Below are 14,221 nucleotides of genomic sequence, written 5' to 3'. Positions count from 1 at the left end.
CTGAAACATCGTCAAGTTGCCTAATTTCTTTATTTAGAACTAATTAGTCCCAATAATTAGATGCACTCGCAAAGTAAGCTACCTGCGGAATGGATCCTGTTGTTACCCATACAGAGGACGAAATATGGTTTCCTGCGAGTATATCAAACAGAATTACAGAATTGCCATGTCAATACATCTCTTTGAACTCCAACTACATAAACCATCTCTGCTGATCTCCTGACAAGTTAACACATTTAATAAACCACTTTTCTTTCCCGCTCCACAGGTGTCAATCACACGCAACGAATGATTTCTATGATAATTAAGTTTTATGTTTAACGGGTCTGCCTCATCTTATTGTCGATAGCTGTCTATCGATCTCACATTTTTTTGTCATCTAGGAAGCATTCATGCTACTTCATGAATTAGATCAAATACTTGTTTTCATCCATATTGTAAGTATAAATATGACTCGTACAGTTGCACACATTTAACATAACCCGATATATATATATATATATATATATATATATATATATATATATATATATATATATATATATATATATATATATATATATATATATATATATATATATACTTTGACTTGCTCTACTATATAGCTTCTTTACAGTCAGAGTACCTCCATCATGACCTCATATAATCGTTGTATTGTAGTGACATCTAGTGGAATTTTTGCGAAGTGCGCCATAGGTACAAAGAACAGTACTATAAAGTAATGGGTAATAATAATACTGTAATCGTTAAGAGTAAAGCACAGTACAACAAAAAGTCTAATTTCATATGAGTCAATGCAGCTAATCAAGAAGTAAAAAAAAATAAATTGTTGGAGCGTGAATTAATGGAAAATTAATAAACTCCCCATACACACAAGCCACTGTGTGCATGTCAATTCCGTTAAAGGTCACTTTCTTTTCTTCTCTTGCAGTCTGGCAGAAGATAATTGGATGAAGGAGGTAGGGTGCCAATTACAATATTAAGGTTAAGACAAATAGAATCGCAGAAATGGAGCCTGTCATTGTATCTGAATTATTGCCATACATTTTACCCAAGTGATTTCTCTTCAAATGGTTGGTCTTGTTGTTTTATATTCTTTGCCATTTTCTTAACACTGTTTTCAGAATATATCCTGAAAAACAATAATAACAAATCATTAAAAGTGAATATTACATATCCATCTGGACATGATTATTGTGTCGTATGCATTTCACCACACAATGAACTGGACCACGCACGCGGGAATGCAGGCAAAGAGAGATGCCAGCAATGCATGATGGGACATAACAACTGTGACCTATACAAACTATTGCATAGAAATTAATGTGCTTTGGCAATTGTGTGTATCAGCAACTGGATTCTGTAGAGTGCAGGCCAGGTTGTGAGTGCGCGTGCGCGCGCACGTTTGTGAGAGATGATATTAACATTCCTGTGACCCTCCCTCCCCTCTGATGCGACTCCCAGTCAAAGCCTGTCAGTCTGCAGTTTACTGGAGTGTGAGCTCTCCAACAATCTTTGTGCTCTTTACACTCCTCATTCCATCAGTGTTGCCTCTTTTCTTGGCTATCACATCTTCAATGTTACAGCACACATGTGGGTGAATCGCAATAAATTAGAAAATCATTGAAAAGTTGATTTCAGAATTTCAACACAAAGTGAAACTATTATGTAGCGTCTTAATGCTTAGTGTTTTCAGAAGGCCAAGGCATGCCCAATTTCTATATAAAATGAATTTATGTTCCAATTGCTTGAGATTAGTTTTTGTTTTAATTTGCAGTATACGATATAATCATCAAAATATGACATCATGAAATTTTCGCTCTGTGCGTAGAGAATCCGAGTAGTGTGTTGAAATACGGCCACACATATGTCAAAACACATATCTACTCTCTTAGAAATGTATATTAATGTCATTACTACATTCCAGCCTCACCCCAAAAATGTATTTAATGCACCTGTTAAAAAGGAGAATAGCACTCTATAATATTGCACTTCATAAAACATATAGCAATGACAAAATAAATAGAAGGTTCAAGGTAAAGTTTGTGCATCTTAATTTATTGAAGCACACTTGTTGTGCGCCACTTGGCCACCGGGGGCAGTATAATACAGCATGCAGACACAAACAAAGAAGAGTTTCACAACTACTCTAAAGTGATTCACCAAGCTGCTGTTTTTCACTGAGGATATATATATTTTTAAAAAAAAAAAAAACATGCCCGGGGCATTGTTGTACTGTAGATGCTATTTGTTAGCCTTTCTATAGCATTTTTCATTATGTACTACAATTAAGCTAGCAGATGTTAGGATCAAGTAATGCGGTTGTTTACTACACACAGCATGTCATTCTCATTGTTTTTATGTTTAGTTTGAAAATTAACCATAACTGCATGGAAGTGGAATTAGAATTATAGGATTATTTAGTGTAATTATTGTATCTTATAAATTATTAATCAGAATACCGTGTTTTTACAAGTGCTAGCACATAGATGTAGCATATGAATTGTGACAATATAAAAAACCTTGCAATAGCCAGTAAAAGTACACTTATAAAACATTGTCACCAAATTCAATTAGTAGTTTTTTCACCTTCTCAGGTTTTGTTTGTCACTGGTAATGTTTGTTTTAAGAGGATTTTCTTTTTCAAGTTACTCCTGGCTTTACATCCACCACATCATCATCATCATCATCATCATGAATCATCCAATCTCTCCAAGAGCTGCGACCTGCAAATTCTTAAGTGTATCATCTGCGTGAACACCAAATGTTCAGAAGTCATGTGACTGCGTGTGTGTTGCCGTCGTCACCTTCTCTCAGGGTAATGTCTGTCCCCTTGTGCTCCTCAATCAGCTCTAATGGATCCTCTGGCTCAGATTCAGCTGGGGCACTGATTATGATACTAAAGACTCACACAAGCACACACACGTCCAGAACAGGGTGTGGTTTGTGGCCACTGTGTGTCATGATGAGTTAAGAGGTGTGACGGCCATCCCTCCATCTCTTCCATTCTTTATACTATTTGCTGGCGTATCACCAGATGTTCAAAATGACACTCATATATAACACAATTGATCAACATTTTACACATTTACTATATGGTGTGTTCCTTAAAAATGAAATAATTTAATTTGAAATATCACCTCTTTACTTCGCCAACTGTACAGCTTGTGTGCACAAATGTGAAGGGTTCACATGGGTCCCATCCATCGTGCTCCTCTCAGCCTCCATTTGAGAGTGAAGCAGTCCCCAGGGGGGTAATATGTGCTATTATATGTGCGTGTGCTCTCTACATTATTCTCCCCACTGCATTTCTATGGCCAGGGGAGGGGGAAAAAAAGGAGACTGACCATCCTTTCTGTCTTTATGAAAGCGCTGCGTTGTGAGGAGGAAGACAGCATGGCTATGACTATCATCATCACATCACAGTAAACAATTTCAGTACTTACATGTCAGAAACTGTCGAGAAATATCAGAGGAAAGTAATTGGAACCTGAAATGAATAATTTGACACAAATAAAAGTAATCATCTTTTTTAACAGTGTACATTTATAGTTACAAACTCAAAATACAGCCATTAGCAAAAGTGGCAACAAAGTGAGTACACCCCTAAGTCCAAATTGAGCACAGTTAATTTTTTCCATATTGGCACATTTTCACTTATAGATGCACTCAATTTGTTGCCAGGGATTTAGATATTAATGGCTGTACTTTGAGGGAAAAATAAATTTACATTGTTACAGTATATAAGTTGTGACAGCTCTTTGTGCACCTGACACTTCCCATTTACACAACAGTTCTTTGTTTAGGGGGAAGTCAACCCCACCAAAGATTTATTGACAGTAATATGTTCTATGCAACCCCACTTGTCTAAACATAGTATTCTGGTTAATATTACATTTGTGGAATATGAGTTATAAAGCAAAATAAAGCAAAAAAATAAAAAGGGGGGTGGCCATGTTGCCACTTGCTGTCGAGTGAAAATGACATCAGAGTTGCTCAGGTAACAACCAATCACAGCTCAGCTTCAGAAAACAGTTGAGCCGTGATTGTTTGTCACCTGAGCAACTGTGATGTCATCTTCAGTCGACAGCAAGTGGCAAAATGACTGCCCCCTGAGATGGATAAAAATGGCTGGATTTTGCTTCTTAACTCATATTCTACAAATGTAATATTAATCAGAATGTCATGTTTGGACTAGTAAGGTCACATATAGCATATTAATTATATTTAAAAACACTCTTTAAAGCAAATGTAATTGAATCTCTTCCTCGCAATTCGGACTTTGACTCAAATGTGCCGCCATGCCTCACAGGTTGTACATCAATTGGCGTGTTCAAGCTCCAGCCCGTCTACCTGCAGCCAGTCTGAGTGGTTCTGGGGCCGGTTGGATAATTAGGTTCTCCTGGCTGATTTAGTTAGAGAAGCCGCTACATTCATTTAGCTGACGATTCTCCTCAGCTGCTTGGAGAGGCTAATGGAGGAGATGGAGAGATATATGGGAAGCAATAAGACATGGCAGTATCTTGTGCTGTGCGATACTTACGCTGATATATTTGATAGTGTTGCCTTTGTAAAAGCTCTGATTTTATATGCAACATTTTTTGAATTCTCAGCAACAATACCGTCTTTCATCTACATCACATATTTGTGCTTTTCTTTCCTCTCAGTTTCCAGGAGCAGCTTGGCAATGAAATTAGAGAGGACATTACTTAAAAAGGACATAAATAGAGGCCAGTCATCATGGGTCAGTAATCATGATAGCGAGATAAGAGAATGGAATCTCTTGGATCCAGAAGGCAATCGCTCATGTTCAAGGAACGGATATGTTCTTTGGAATTTACTGCGATATGGCAAAAGGGAGGGGAAGGAATGTTATTTTGAAATTCAAGTTGAAATAGGGGGTAAATAAATTGCACTAAACTGTTAAAGTATTATTAAAATGTCTATGCAAGGATTGTGCGCTTATTAAATCAGATCAAACAGCTTAATTTCGATAAATAAATAAGAGCTTTGATTTGAATTGATTAGATTAGATAGTGAGATCTTGTTGATTACTCCAAATACTGCAGGTTCAAAACCATTGGTCTCAACCCGTGGCTCGGGGGCCATTTGTAGGATGATCTTTTGTGGCCCCTATACTTGACATCATGTTGTTGCCTTGGGATTTGTTTTTTTTTTTAATTGACTTATGGTCTCACATTGATAATCTACTTTATCTTAGGTTTACGGCAGCTTTTGGTGAGACGAAATTCAGAAGTGACACCAAGTAAAAGGAAAAGGTATTCTGTCGTCTTTTTAAAAACCTGCCATAAAGAGAAAGACATGCTGAGGAGTATGCAAATTACCAGGGTGATGAGAGAGAGTGGACCAGGTAAGCAATCTTGTTCATGTTCTGAACAACCGTTCATGCTCTGTACTGATATAAATAAAGATTGAGAAGATTGGATTAATTGCATTTTTTTTTCTTAGGTTTCATATCCCATGTGACCTTAGACATGATACAATGGATGCATGGGTGAAGTGATCTGTATCATATACTGCACTGTCGTAGACTAGGAATTGCAATTTCCTCACAACTAAGTCTGTCTCCATGCTAAATGCCAAAGAGACTAAAATACAGCACAGCAATCCCAAGCTGACTGGTTGTTTTGATTATCAGGCTTCAACCAGTTTGCATCCTGGTTGAAAGCTCAGCGGAAAAACTCTTTGTTGAGCAGAAAAACTTCAAACCAAAAATCTGCTTCCATCACACGACCAATGACTCCGATAAAGATGCTGGAGGACATTCTAAATATATCCGGTTCTTATGAATGAATGACTCTTTTGGTTCCGATCCAAACGTTCTCTTCGTCAGAGTCCTACGTAAAACCATCCCCCGTAACCATCGCCCCCTCCCCCCCTTCATCAGTAAAGCACAAAATAAATGGATTGACTCGGACAAGCGACAGTTTTCCTTCGTAATTGCTAATTATGGAGAGTGCTCGGTGAGGCACCCACGATGATGTTCTCCCTCCCCCACCCTCCACCCCGTCCATTTTATGGGATTGGTCTTAGTTCTCAAGGACACAAAATAGGACACTTATGATGGAGGAGGAGGTGCAGGGGACGGGTGGGGCAAACTCGTAATTTTTGCGTATTGCCATTGGTGGAGATCATGGCAACAGGCGCCAGGATGCTTTAAAAAAAAAAAAAAAATTCACCCCCCCCCCCCTCCCCACACCCATCCAAATGAATCAGAAGTGGCCACCCTCAGCCCCACCCAACCCAAATGGCTCGTGCTCCAGTCCAAGACGAGAATACAGCACTTAAGGTAATGTAAATAACCGGGGAGGGAGATCTATTTTAAGACATCGCCTTTCATTACGGCCACGGGTGGGGACAAAGACGCAACCCGAGCATTCGTAATTTCACTCACGTTTTCAGACGTGCTCTCGGTCTGCAATCAAAATGGCCGAAGGGTCGGTAGAAAAGAAAGCCCTGACGGAAGACATGCTGGAAAGAAACTTAAAAAAACTGAAATACCTAAAACAAAAACAAACAACAACAAAAATGAAAAAAAAAATAGGAAAAGGAAAATGTGCTAATAAAGCCCATGCGTTAAAAAAAAAAAACATTTAAAAAACTGACATAGCACTAATATTTCATTAAATTTGAAAACATGAGGGTTTGTATACTGCATAATTAAATTTCCATATTTGAAAAATAACGTTCATAATAGTAACACATAGTTTCAATAAAGTTTTAAATTCATTTAGAAAGTAATAATAAAACAATTTACTATACCAAAGTAGATTTTATCTATTTTTTACATTATAATGTTACATTTTTTTATTGTTACATTTGCTATGACACCAAAAATAAATAAACATTTAGATAACATCCTTCCTTCTTACATGATTGATGTGAAACAGCAATTTGTTATTTCTACGCCTCCCATATTTATAGAATCATACACGTCACCGAGAAAATGACCTGTACACGGCCATGAACACGCACATTACAGATCCATAATTCAAAAATGATTGACACACTATTCTGCGACAACTCGACTTGAAAACAAAAAAATGCACAAACAGCAAATTACACGTTTGATATGATGAGATGATTTGAGATTACATTCATATTCAAGTGTTTTTTTTTCTTCACTGTGGTTTGACAGTCAGGTCTGTGGAATCTCACACATCTGTTCATATGATTTACATTAAGGCAGCAGAATAATAAAAGTGTCGTTTACATTGATGCTTCACGTGAAATCAGCTTCTCAAAAGAACTACTGCGATGCTTGAGGTCAACTAGTTTCACTATTGCTTGTATAAATTCTATTGAGCTTTATGGATGAGTTGTCTGTTGATTCACAGTCATTATCTTTTGTCTTCTTAAATCAGTAGTCAGTAACAAAATCAGCTCAGGGAGCTAGTTAATACTTATAATGTGTTTCTTTGTGCATGTGATAATTTATGTTCCGTATCAATATAATCCCAATTTAATGGATGGTAGCCTGCCTGAGGAGATACAATGTCAGAAGATGCTGAAATTTGCTGCTTGCTTGCCTGATGCTTTTTGTAGTGATTACAAATTTGAATATGTATTATTATTGTATACATAGCATCAGATAACTGGTTGCGGGATACGACATTGGGACCCCTAATGTCACATCTACCCAAATATGTTCAAACGTACTTGCCAGTCAAAAATGCTTACTCCACATTAGCGGTTCCACGCTTCCATAAGTATTGATACAAGTGACTGGAAATTAAAAATTCATTTTAAATTTTAGCAAGATTTGTGAGAACATATTGCTCAGAAATCGACCACCAATCAGTGTTGTACCTCATTGTCTTCTTTTTGACTGATTCTTTCACAATCTCCGAAAAACAACATCCTGATCTGTTCATTCTTCATCGTGGTGGGAGGAGTCAGGGCTTGACTCCTCCTCCTCCTCCTCCTCCACAGTGTCTGTCGGCAGTGTGTCACGGCGCGCGAAGGCGGCCGCCAAGGTCACGCTCAGCCGCGGTTTGACAGGCGCCATCTCAGACAGCCCGATGTTGTTGCCACGGGTCACCAGCGTGGTCTTATCCATAATCTCGCCGCTGTGCTTGGACACGACGGCGTCGAGAAAGTCGTATTTATGAGACAGCTTGCCGCTCTCAAACAGGTACTTGGCCAGGTAGGAAAAGGCAACGTTGCCCAGAAAGGAAGCCAGCATCGACGCGGTCTTGAAAGGAAACTTTTGAATGACGATATCCTCCATTTCTCCGGTGATGTGGTGTTTGCGCTGCTCGATGGTCCACCCGGGGTAATAAATGAACGGGGGCAGCTGCAGGTAGGGCTCGCCTCCGCCGATACGCAGCACCATGCCAAACAAGTACGCGGCCACCGAGCCGTACGTGTTGGTGCCCTTGACAAAGAGCACGCTGAGGAGCTGGGGGAAAATGATGACATAAACCAAGTCTGAGCTGAGGTACCACAGCCCGTAAACGGTCCCCGTGACCAGCGCCATCAACGTGGCGAGACCGCCGAACACAAAGATGGTGATGCGCATGACCCACACGATCTCGCGATCCGATGCCTGTGGAAACAGAGAGGAGCGGGCACTCAATTCTAACAAAAAAAAATTCATGGAGGTTGAATATGGAGTGCAAAAACACACACACACACTGACCGACTGCCTGAAGGCCAGTTGGTAGATGTTCCTTGCAAACATGGAGCTCGCTGACAGGATGGACGAGTCGGCAGATGACATGACAGCGGCAGACACCGCACCCAGGCCAAAAAAAGACACAAACGGCGGGCAGAGATGCTGGAGAACGATGGGGAGGATCATGTCGGCCTCGTCCTTCTCTTTCGGCGGAATGGCACCGTATGTTGTTTGGTTCCAGTCTGAATGAGGGACATGCGGCATGCTTATTCACAAGTATCATTATTTGCTTAAAATATAACATTAAGATACCTGAATTAAAATAATAATAATAATAATTCTTCCAAAATAAAGTTTGATAGCGACACGAGCCAGATTACAACCTGGACTGTTAGGAAGGATATACAAATTGTACTTTATTTTACTATTAGAATATTATTGAATATTTTTTGTTAAAAAGAAACGCTACTTTAATTCCATTACATCGAATTTCGTTTGTGCCTATTTTATTCAGGGTTTCTTCAAGTTTCATTCAATCTAATTTAATGCATTTTAATAATGTTTTTAATGCTACCTAAAACTAATTTAATGACCATGTCGAACTGCATACACGCACACATATACAGTACATACATGCTGTTTATCTAATTGCATGTTATGTTCTAAATGCACAATAAAATACATTTTTCAAGTTTTTCATACTCTTAATTAACATAAAAGTGGACACATACGGTTATCAAATACAAATGTGGTTGTATCTTTTAGTTCATTGACACAGTAATTTGATAAGCAATTCATAAAGTTGCAGTTAAGTTATGGTTAAAATGAGTGTGAAACATTAGTCATAGGTTTGTGTTGAGGTAATTTTTCCGCCACTAACTGCATTAGAGTTTCATTTTGGATGTTGGTGACAGGAATACTACATTTTTCTTTTCAAATTCAGAACAATTGGTATTTGGAACATGAAGCAACTTGTGGACTCCAGGCCATTTTGTTCACCGCAAATTACAACTGTTATCATTGTTAATTTGTGTTATAGATGTAAGCATGAACAACAATTACATTTATTTTTTTTTATTCCTCATCATATTTCATGATGATTTAATGCCTTAATTTCAGCAAAATGCATTTAATGTCTTTTAATGCTTTTTAATGACCCGCAGTAACAGTTATTTTTCTTTCAAATTGGGTAATATTTGAATTAATTATTTTTCTGCCTAATTCACGCTCATGCGCTATTTAAAAACATAAATTATTAGTTACTCAGTACTTGAGTAGTTTTTCCCTCCAGTGAATACTTAAGTAATTATTTTGAGAACTCCTTTTTATGTTTACTTGAGTCATATTCTAAAGTAACAGTACTATTAAGTACAATTTTTGATAACTCTATCCACCTCTGAGCACTTGATTCTGACTTAGATGAGCACAGGAAAGAGTTGAGTACTGAATATTCCTGTGTTCATGGAAGAATCCGAAATCTGGAGAGCAATCCACTAATTTGGTCCCTTGCCTCCTTGTGAGCTAACATTTAAAGCGGATGGTTGCTACATTATGAATGAGTGGAACCAGCTGCTATTTACCCGACTCTCTCAGATCTAAAGGCAATGTGGACCCTCCCTGAGTGGCACACACCAACCACAAACAGACACACACACAAAATATTTCATACCACACGCCTGCTTGTGTGTGAGCAGCCTCACCTGTGGAGGCCCCGATAGCGCCAATAAGAACGGAGGGAACGGCCATGACGAGGCATCCAAAAGCAGCGATAAAGGAGAGGACTTGTGCGTAGGTAGCAGAGGAAGCAGATAGGACTCGTTGGAAATACACCTGCCAAGGAATACCTCCAAGCATCTGGGGTCAAATTACACAGCAATGAAATTCAAACATGATTCGTTTATTTCAACAATACAGTAACACATTGCTTCCAACCTCACTAATAACTTCAGAAATAAATATTATTATTGGATAGAAAAGCAGGCATGGGTCACAGTACCAGGAGGCAAAAATTGTCGATCCAGACCCAGGTGTCACTCTTGTTGACACTTCCTCTCCATGGCGACTGGTACACGTGCTTCACTGCAGTCACCGTGATGTCTGACACGGCGGCATTGGTCAGAGCAAATGGGACGCTGATCCACTGCGGGTGGAAAAAGTCATGATAGTACGTGTACGATTGTTTTTATATTTTGAGGGCTCTAAATTCCGATGATGAAGAAAGGCTTTAAAACTGAGATGTGTTTCAAATATATTGACCCATCGTGTGGCCAATATGGTAAGAAGCGACATAGCGAAAATCTCATTATCACGGTAATGGTGTACCTAATGAAGTGTCCAATAAGCGGGTTTAACATTAAAAGCAGTCGGTGTCAGGCCAGTCAAAATTTCAGATGCTGAAAATAGGACAAAAGTGCATTCTTTGTTTCAGACCGAAAGACTTTTATCAACAAAACAACACAGTAAAAACAGTATTTTGTGATGATGCAATAATTAAGAAAAAAAAAAAAAAGTACAGGGGGCATAAATCAGTGTTAGCATCATGTTGCTAGCTTCGGCTAGCCTGATAGATGCTAGCCCTAATAGACTGCTACAGGAACCAGTAGAATGATGGAATATAACAAAAAAAAACAAAGAAAAAAAAACATCAGCAACAACAACAACAACAACTTTACCCATCATAAAATTAATGACATCAAAGATCTGAATACTGCATATGAACAGTCACAAAGTGGAGCTAATGTTGATTGATACTGGTAACAATCTGTTTTAATGTGTTTCTATGCCAGTCAGTCCTTCAAAAATTATTATTACTGGTATTTATTAATTTAATATTCCAATGATTTACTTTCCACATTCTCTCAAAAAGTACCTACCAGGCCAACAAAGATGCAGAAGAGCTGCACAACGTCAGTGTAGGCCACGGAGTAAAGTCCTCCCACCAGCGTGTAAAAGATGGCAATGAGGGCCGAGATCACCACGGACATTTTGATGTTGATGTCCACGATGACGCTCAGCGTGGCGCCTAAGGTCACAAACGCGGGTGAGAGGATAGAGGCACAGATGATGGCAACCGTGCCTTTTATGAACTCACCGAGAGCCGACAAGATGGCGGCGGACCAGAAGATCTCCCCCATTAACGCGGGTATGAAGAGAAGACCGCCCATGCGTTTGCCGTATAGCTGCTGGAACGGGTCCAACATGGTTACATAACCTCTTGAGCGCATGGGCTTGGCGAAAAAAAGTCCTCCTGTTCCACAAAAGAATGCACGTTTTCAGGATGTAATTTAGCACGTCAAAAATTTGAAGGAACACCATAGATAAATAAATGATTGAAAATCAGTATGGAGTGGTGCAACTAAAATTATGCCATATTTGGAAAAAAAAAAAAAAAAAAAGGAAAACTTGGATACCACACAATGCAACCATGTTACTAAACTCATTTGTTCCCGGGTACATAATTTTTATGTCTTGAGAAGCCAAACATTCAATCCCAGGCACGTATTTTAATGTCTTTTAAGTGGGAGGATTTGAAATTGGCTGCCACAAAATAAGTTAACTAGCCATAAAGCTTTGTCAGCCATGACTATTAAGACTGTAATTACATGAGTATGTGGATAGAGTTCGCATATCGAGAAAAAACAAGTGCAATCGTCGTCCCCACCTGTGAAAAATAGGTTTGTCGTAGCTAATAGGTACCACAAGATGGCGGCAAAGGACTCTTTTTGTCCAACTGAAGCGCCTCCCCTTTCAATAAAATTGTGTCTTTGGCACAAAAATGCCACCACATTGGTCACAAAACAGTAAATTACCAAGGATAGAATCCTGTAGACTATCATTTAAAAAACAAAAACAAAAAACACATGCGCGTACGCACACACACAAACAATGATTAGGTGAATTTACGAATGCTGAATTGCAAATATGGGGATAACTGCGCACTGTTCATTATATTCGAACTTGAACCCCCACACACACAGGACTACGAAAAAATTGAACTTGCACATTGACATCATGTACAGACCAAGAATTTCAATGTCGTGTTAAAAAAAAAAAAAAAAAAAGTAGATCATGTTTGGTTAGCAGAAAAAAAAACATGCACAAAATGTACAAATGGCCTAGTTAAGCTAATATGACAAGACAACAGAACGTATACATGCAGACTCACTCACCGACCACAAGACTGAGGGCATATCCAAAGGGGGCTTGTGCCCAAGCCAAACCATAATCGGGCAGATAAACATACTCAGCTGTGCCATTTATGTATCCTCCTCCAACCCAAGTTGCTGAAATTACCAGGGACAAAAATAAATAAATAAAGATTACACTCACTGGCCATTTCATTAGGTACCCCTGCATGTCTAAAGACATTTTGATATAGTTAAAAAAAAAAAGAGATTTACAAAGACAACAATAATTTTAATTAGGTGCATAATTATACTTTAGGACTGCATAAAACACTGAGGCACTTATTCAGCATATTATTAGATGCATTGTACACTTACAGAAACAAATAAACATGTTTAGAATCATATATTTATAAAGCATTTTATTTATACATTTTCAGAAAACTCATTTGATCTTATTATTTATGAAATGTCCGGTAAGAGACAATTAAGAGATATTAAACAATAATGAAAGTAACTTTTAAAGAATAGTGTAGTATTGCATATTGGATTTAAAACCACATGCACGCATGCAGCCGATTTACCTGTCATGGTAAACCCTCCGACGAATAATCCAATATCTCTGCCTCCGACCATGATGGTTTCGCTGCGGTCCGTCCCCTCGGCCTCCCCGGAGTGTTTGTTCTTCCATGCCGCCCAGATGCCCACAAAGAGGATGAGGAGGTAGAAGAGCGCGATCGCCACGAGCCCCTCGACATGGATGGTCATGGTCGCGCCGGTCTTGCGCTAAGAACGACGACGCATGGAGACCTGCATGCGCCCGGCGCGCGCATGCATGGAAAAAGTGAGGATCATCTTTAGCAAAGTAAACCGACAGGACTGATTTTAAAGTAATTTACGATATGAAGCGAACACGAATGCGATGGAAAACAGAACAAAACAAAACGTTTCTGAGCAGATGGATAAAAGTGAGAGAAAGGCATGCGTGCACGGGACGACCCACAAAAATACCATTAAAGATGAGATTTATAAATTAACTTCATAATTAATAACAATAAGATATGCCAGGCCTATTTATTGTAGGACATACACATACAACAACTGTGCGTAATTACGCATGACAGATCACTTGTACACATCATTCAAGTCACAAAAAAATACAAATAAAGTGAAACTTAAGAACAAAAGTTGACAAGAGCTATCAAACTATTCTTTGAAACGTACCCGAAAAGTTTCCAGAGGCATGTGCGGGCTGCTGGGACGGCTCGGTCCAAAGCCAGCGACGAGCGCTCCAATGAGACAATGGCGGCGGTCTCTTGGATGACTTGGTGGGCTTTTAAGTGGGGGCAGGTGCCGTCAGAGGCACGTCAGAGGAACCGAATGGCTCCCACCTCGCTAAATGAGCAACTCGCGCATGCATGCAGGGGGACACGTCATGCGTGCCTTAGATTCAAGTAGG

At 39.1% G+C, this 14,221-nt stretch overlaps 1 protein-coding gene across 1 annotated transcript; it reads right to left on the bottom strand.

Annotated features, from left to right (window-relative positions):
• Positions 1-6,892: 6,892 nt before the first annotated feature.
• LOC144017675 (high-affinity choline transporter 1-like) lies at positions 6,893-14,221 on the bottom strand. Its single transcript, XM_077519500.1, has 9 exons — positions 13,987-14,221; positions 13,347-13,572; positions 12,808-12,921; positions 11,730-11,885; positions 11,512-11,660; positions 10,635-10,778; positions 10,339-10,492; positions 8,663-8,880; positions 6,893-8,569 (listed from the first exon to the last, which is right to left on the bottom strand). Exons 2-9 carry the CDS (start codon positions 13,528-13,530, stop codon positions 7,892-7,894), a joined length of 1,797 nt encoding a protein of 598 aa, XP_077375626.1. The 5' UTR covers positions 13,531-13,572; positions 13,987-14,221; the 3' UTR covers positions 6,893-7,891.

The sequence above is a fragment of the Festucalex cinctus genome, chromosome 4, assembly GCF_051991245.1.
Source record: "Festucalex cinctus isolate MCC-2025b chromosome 4, RoL_Fcin_1.0, whole genome shotgun sequence".
Classification (NCBI taxonomy): domain Eukaryota; kingdom Metazoa; phylum Chordata; class Actinopteri; order Syngnathiformes; family Syngnathidae; genus Festucalex; species Festucalex cinctus.
This window is presented reverse-complemented; position numbering and strand designations above follow the sequence as displayed.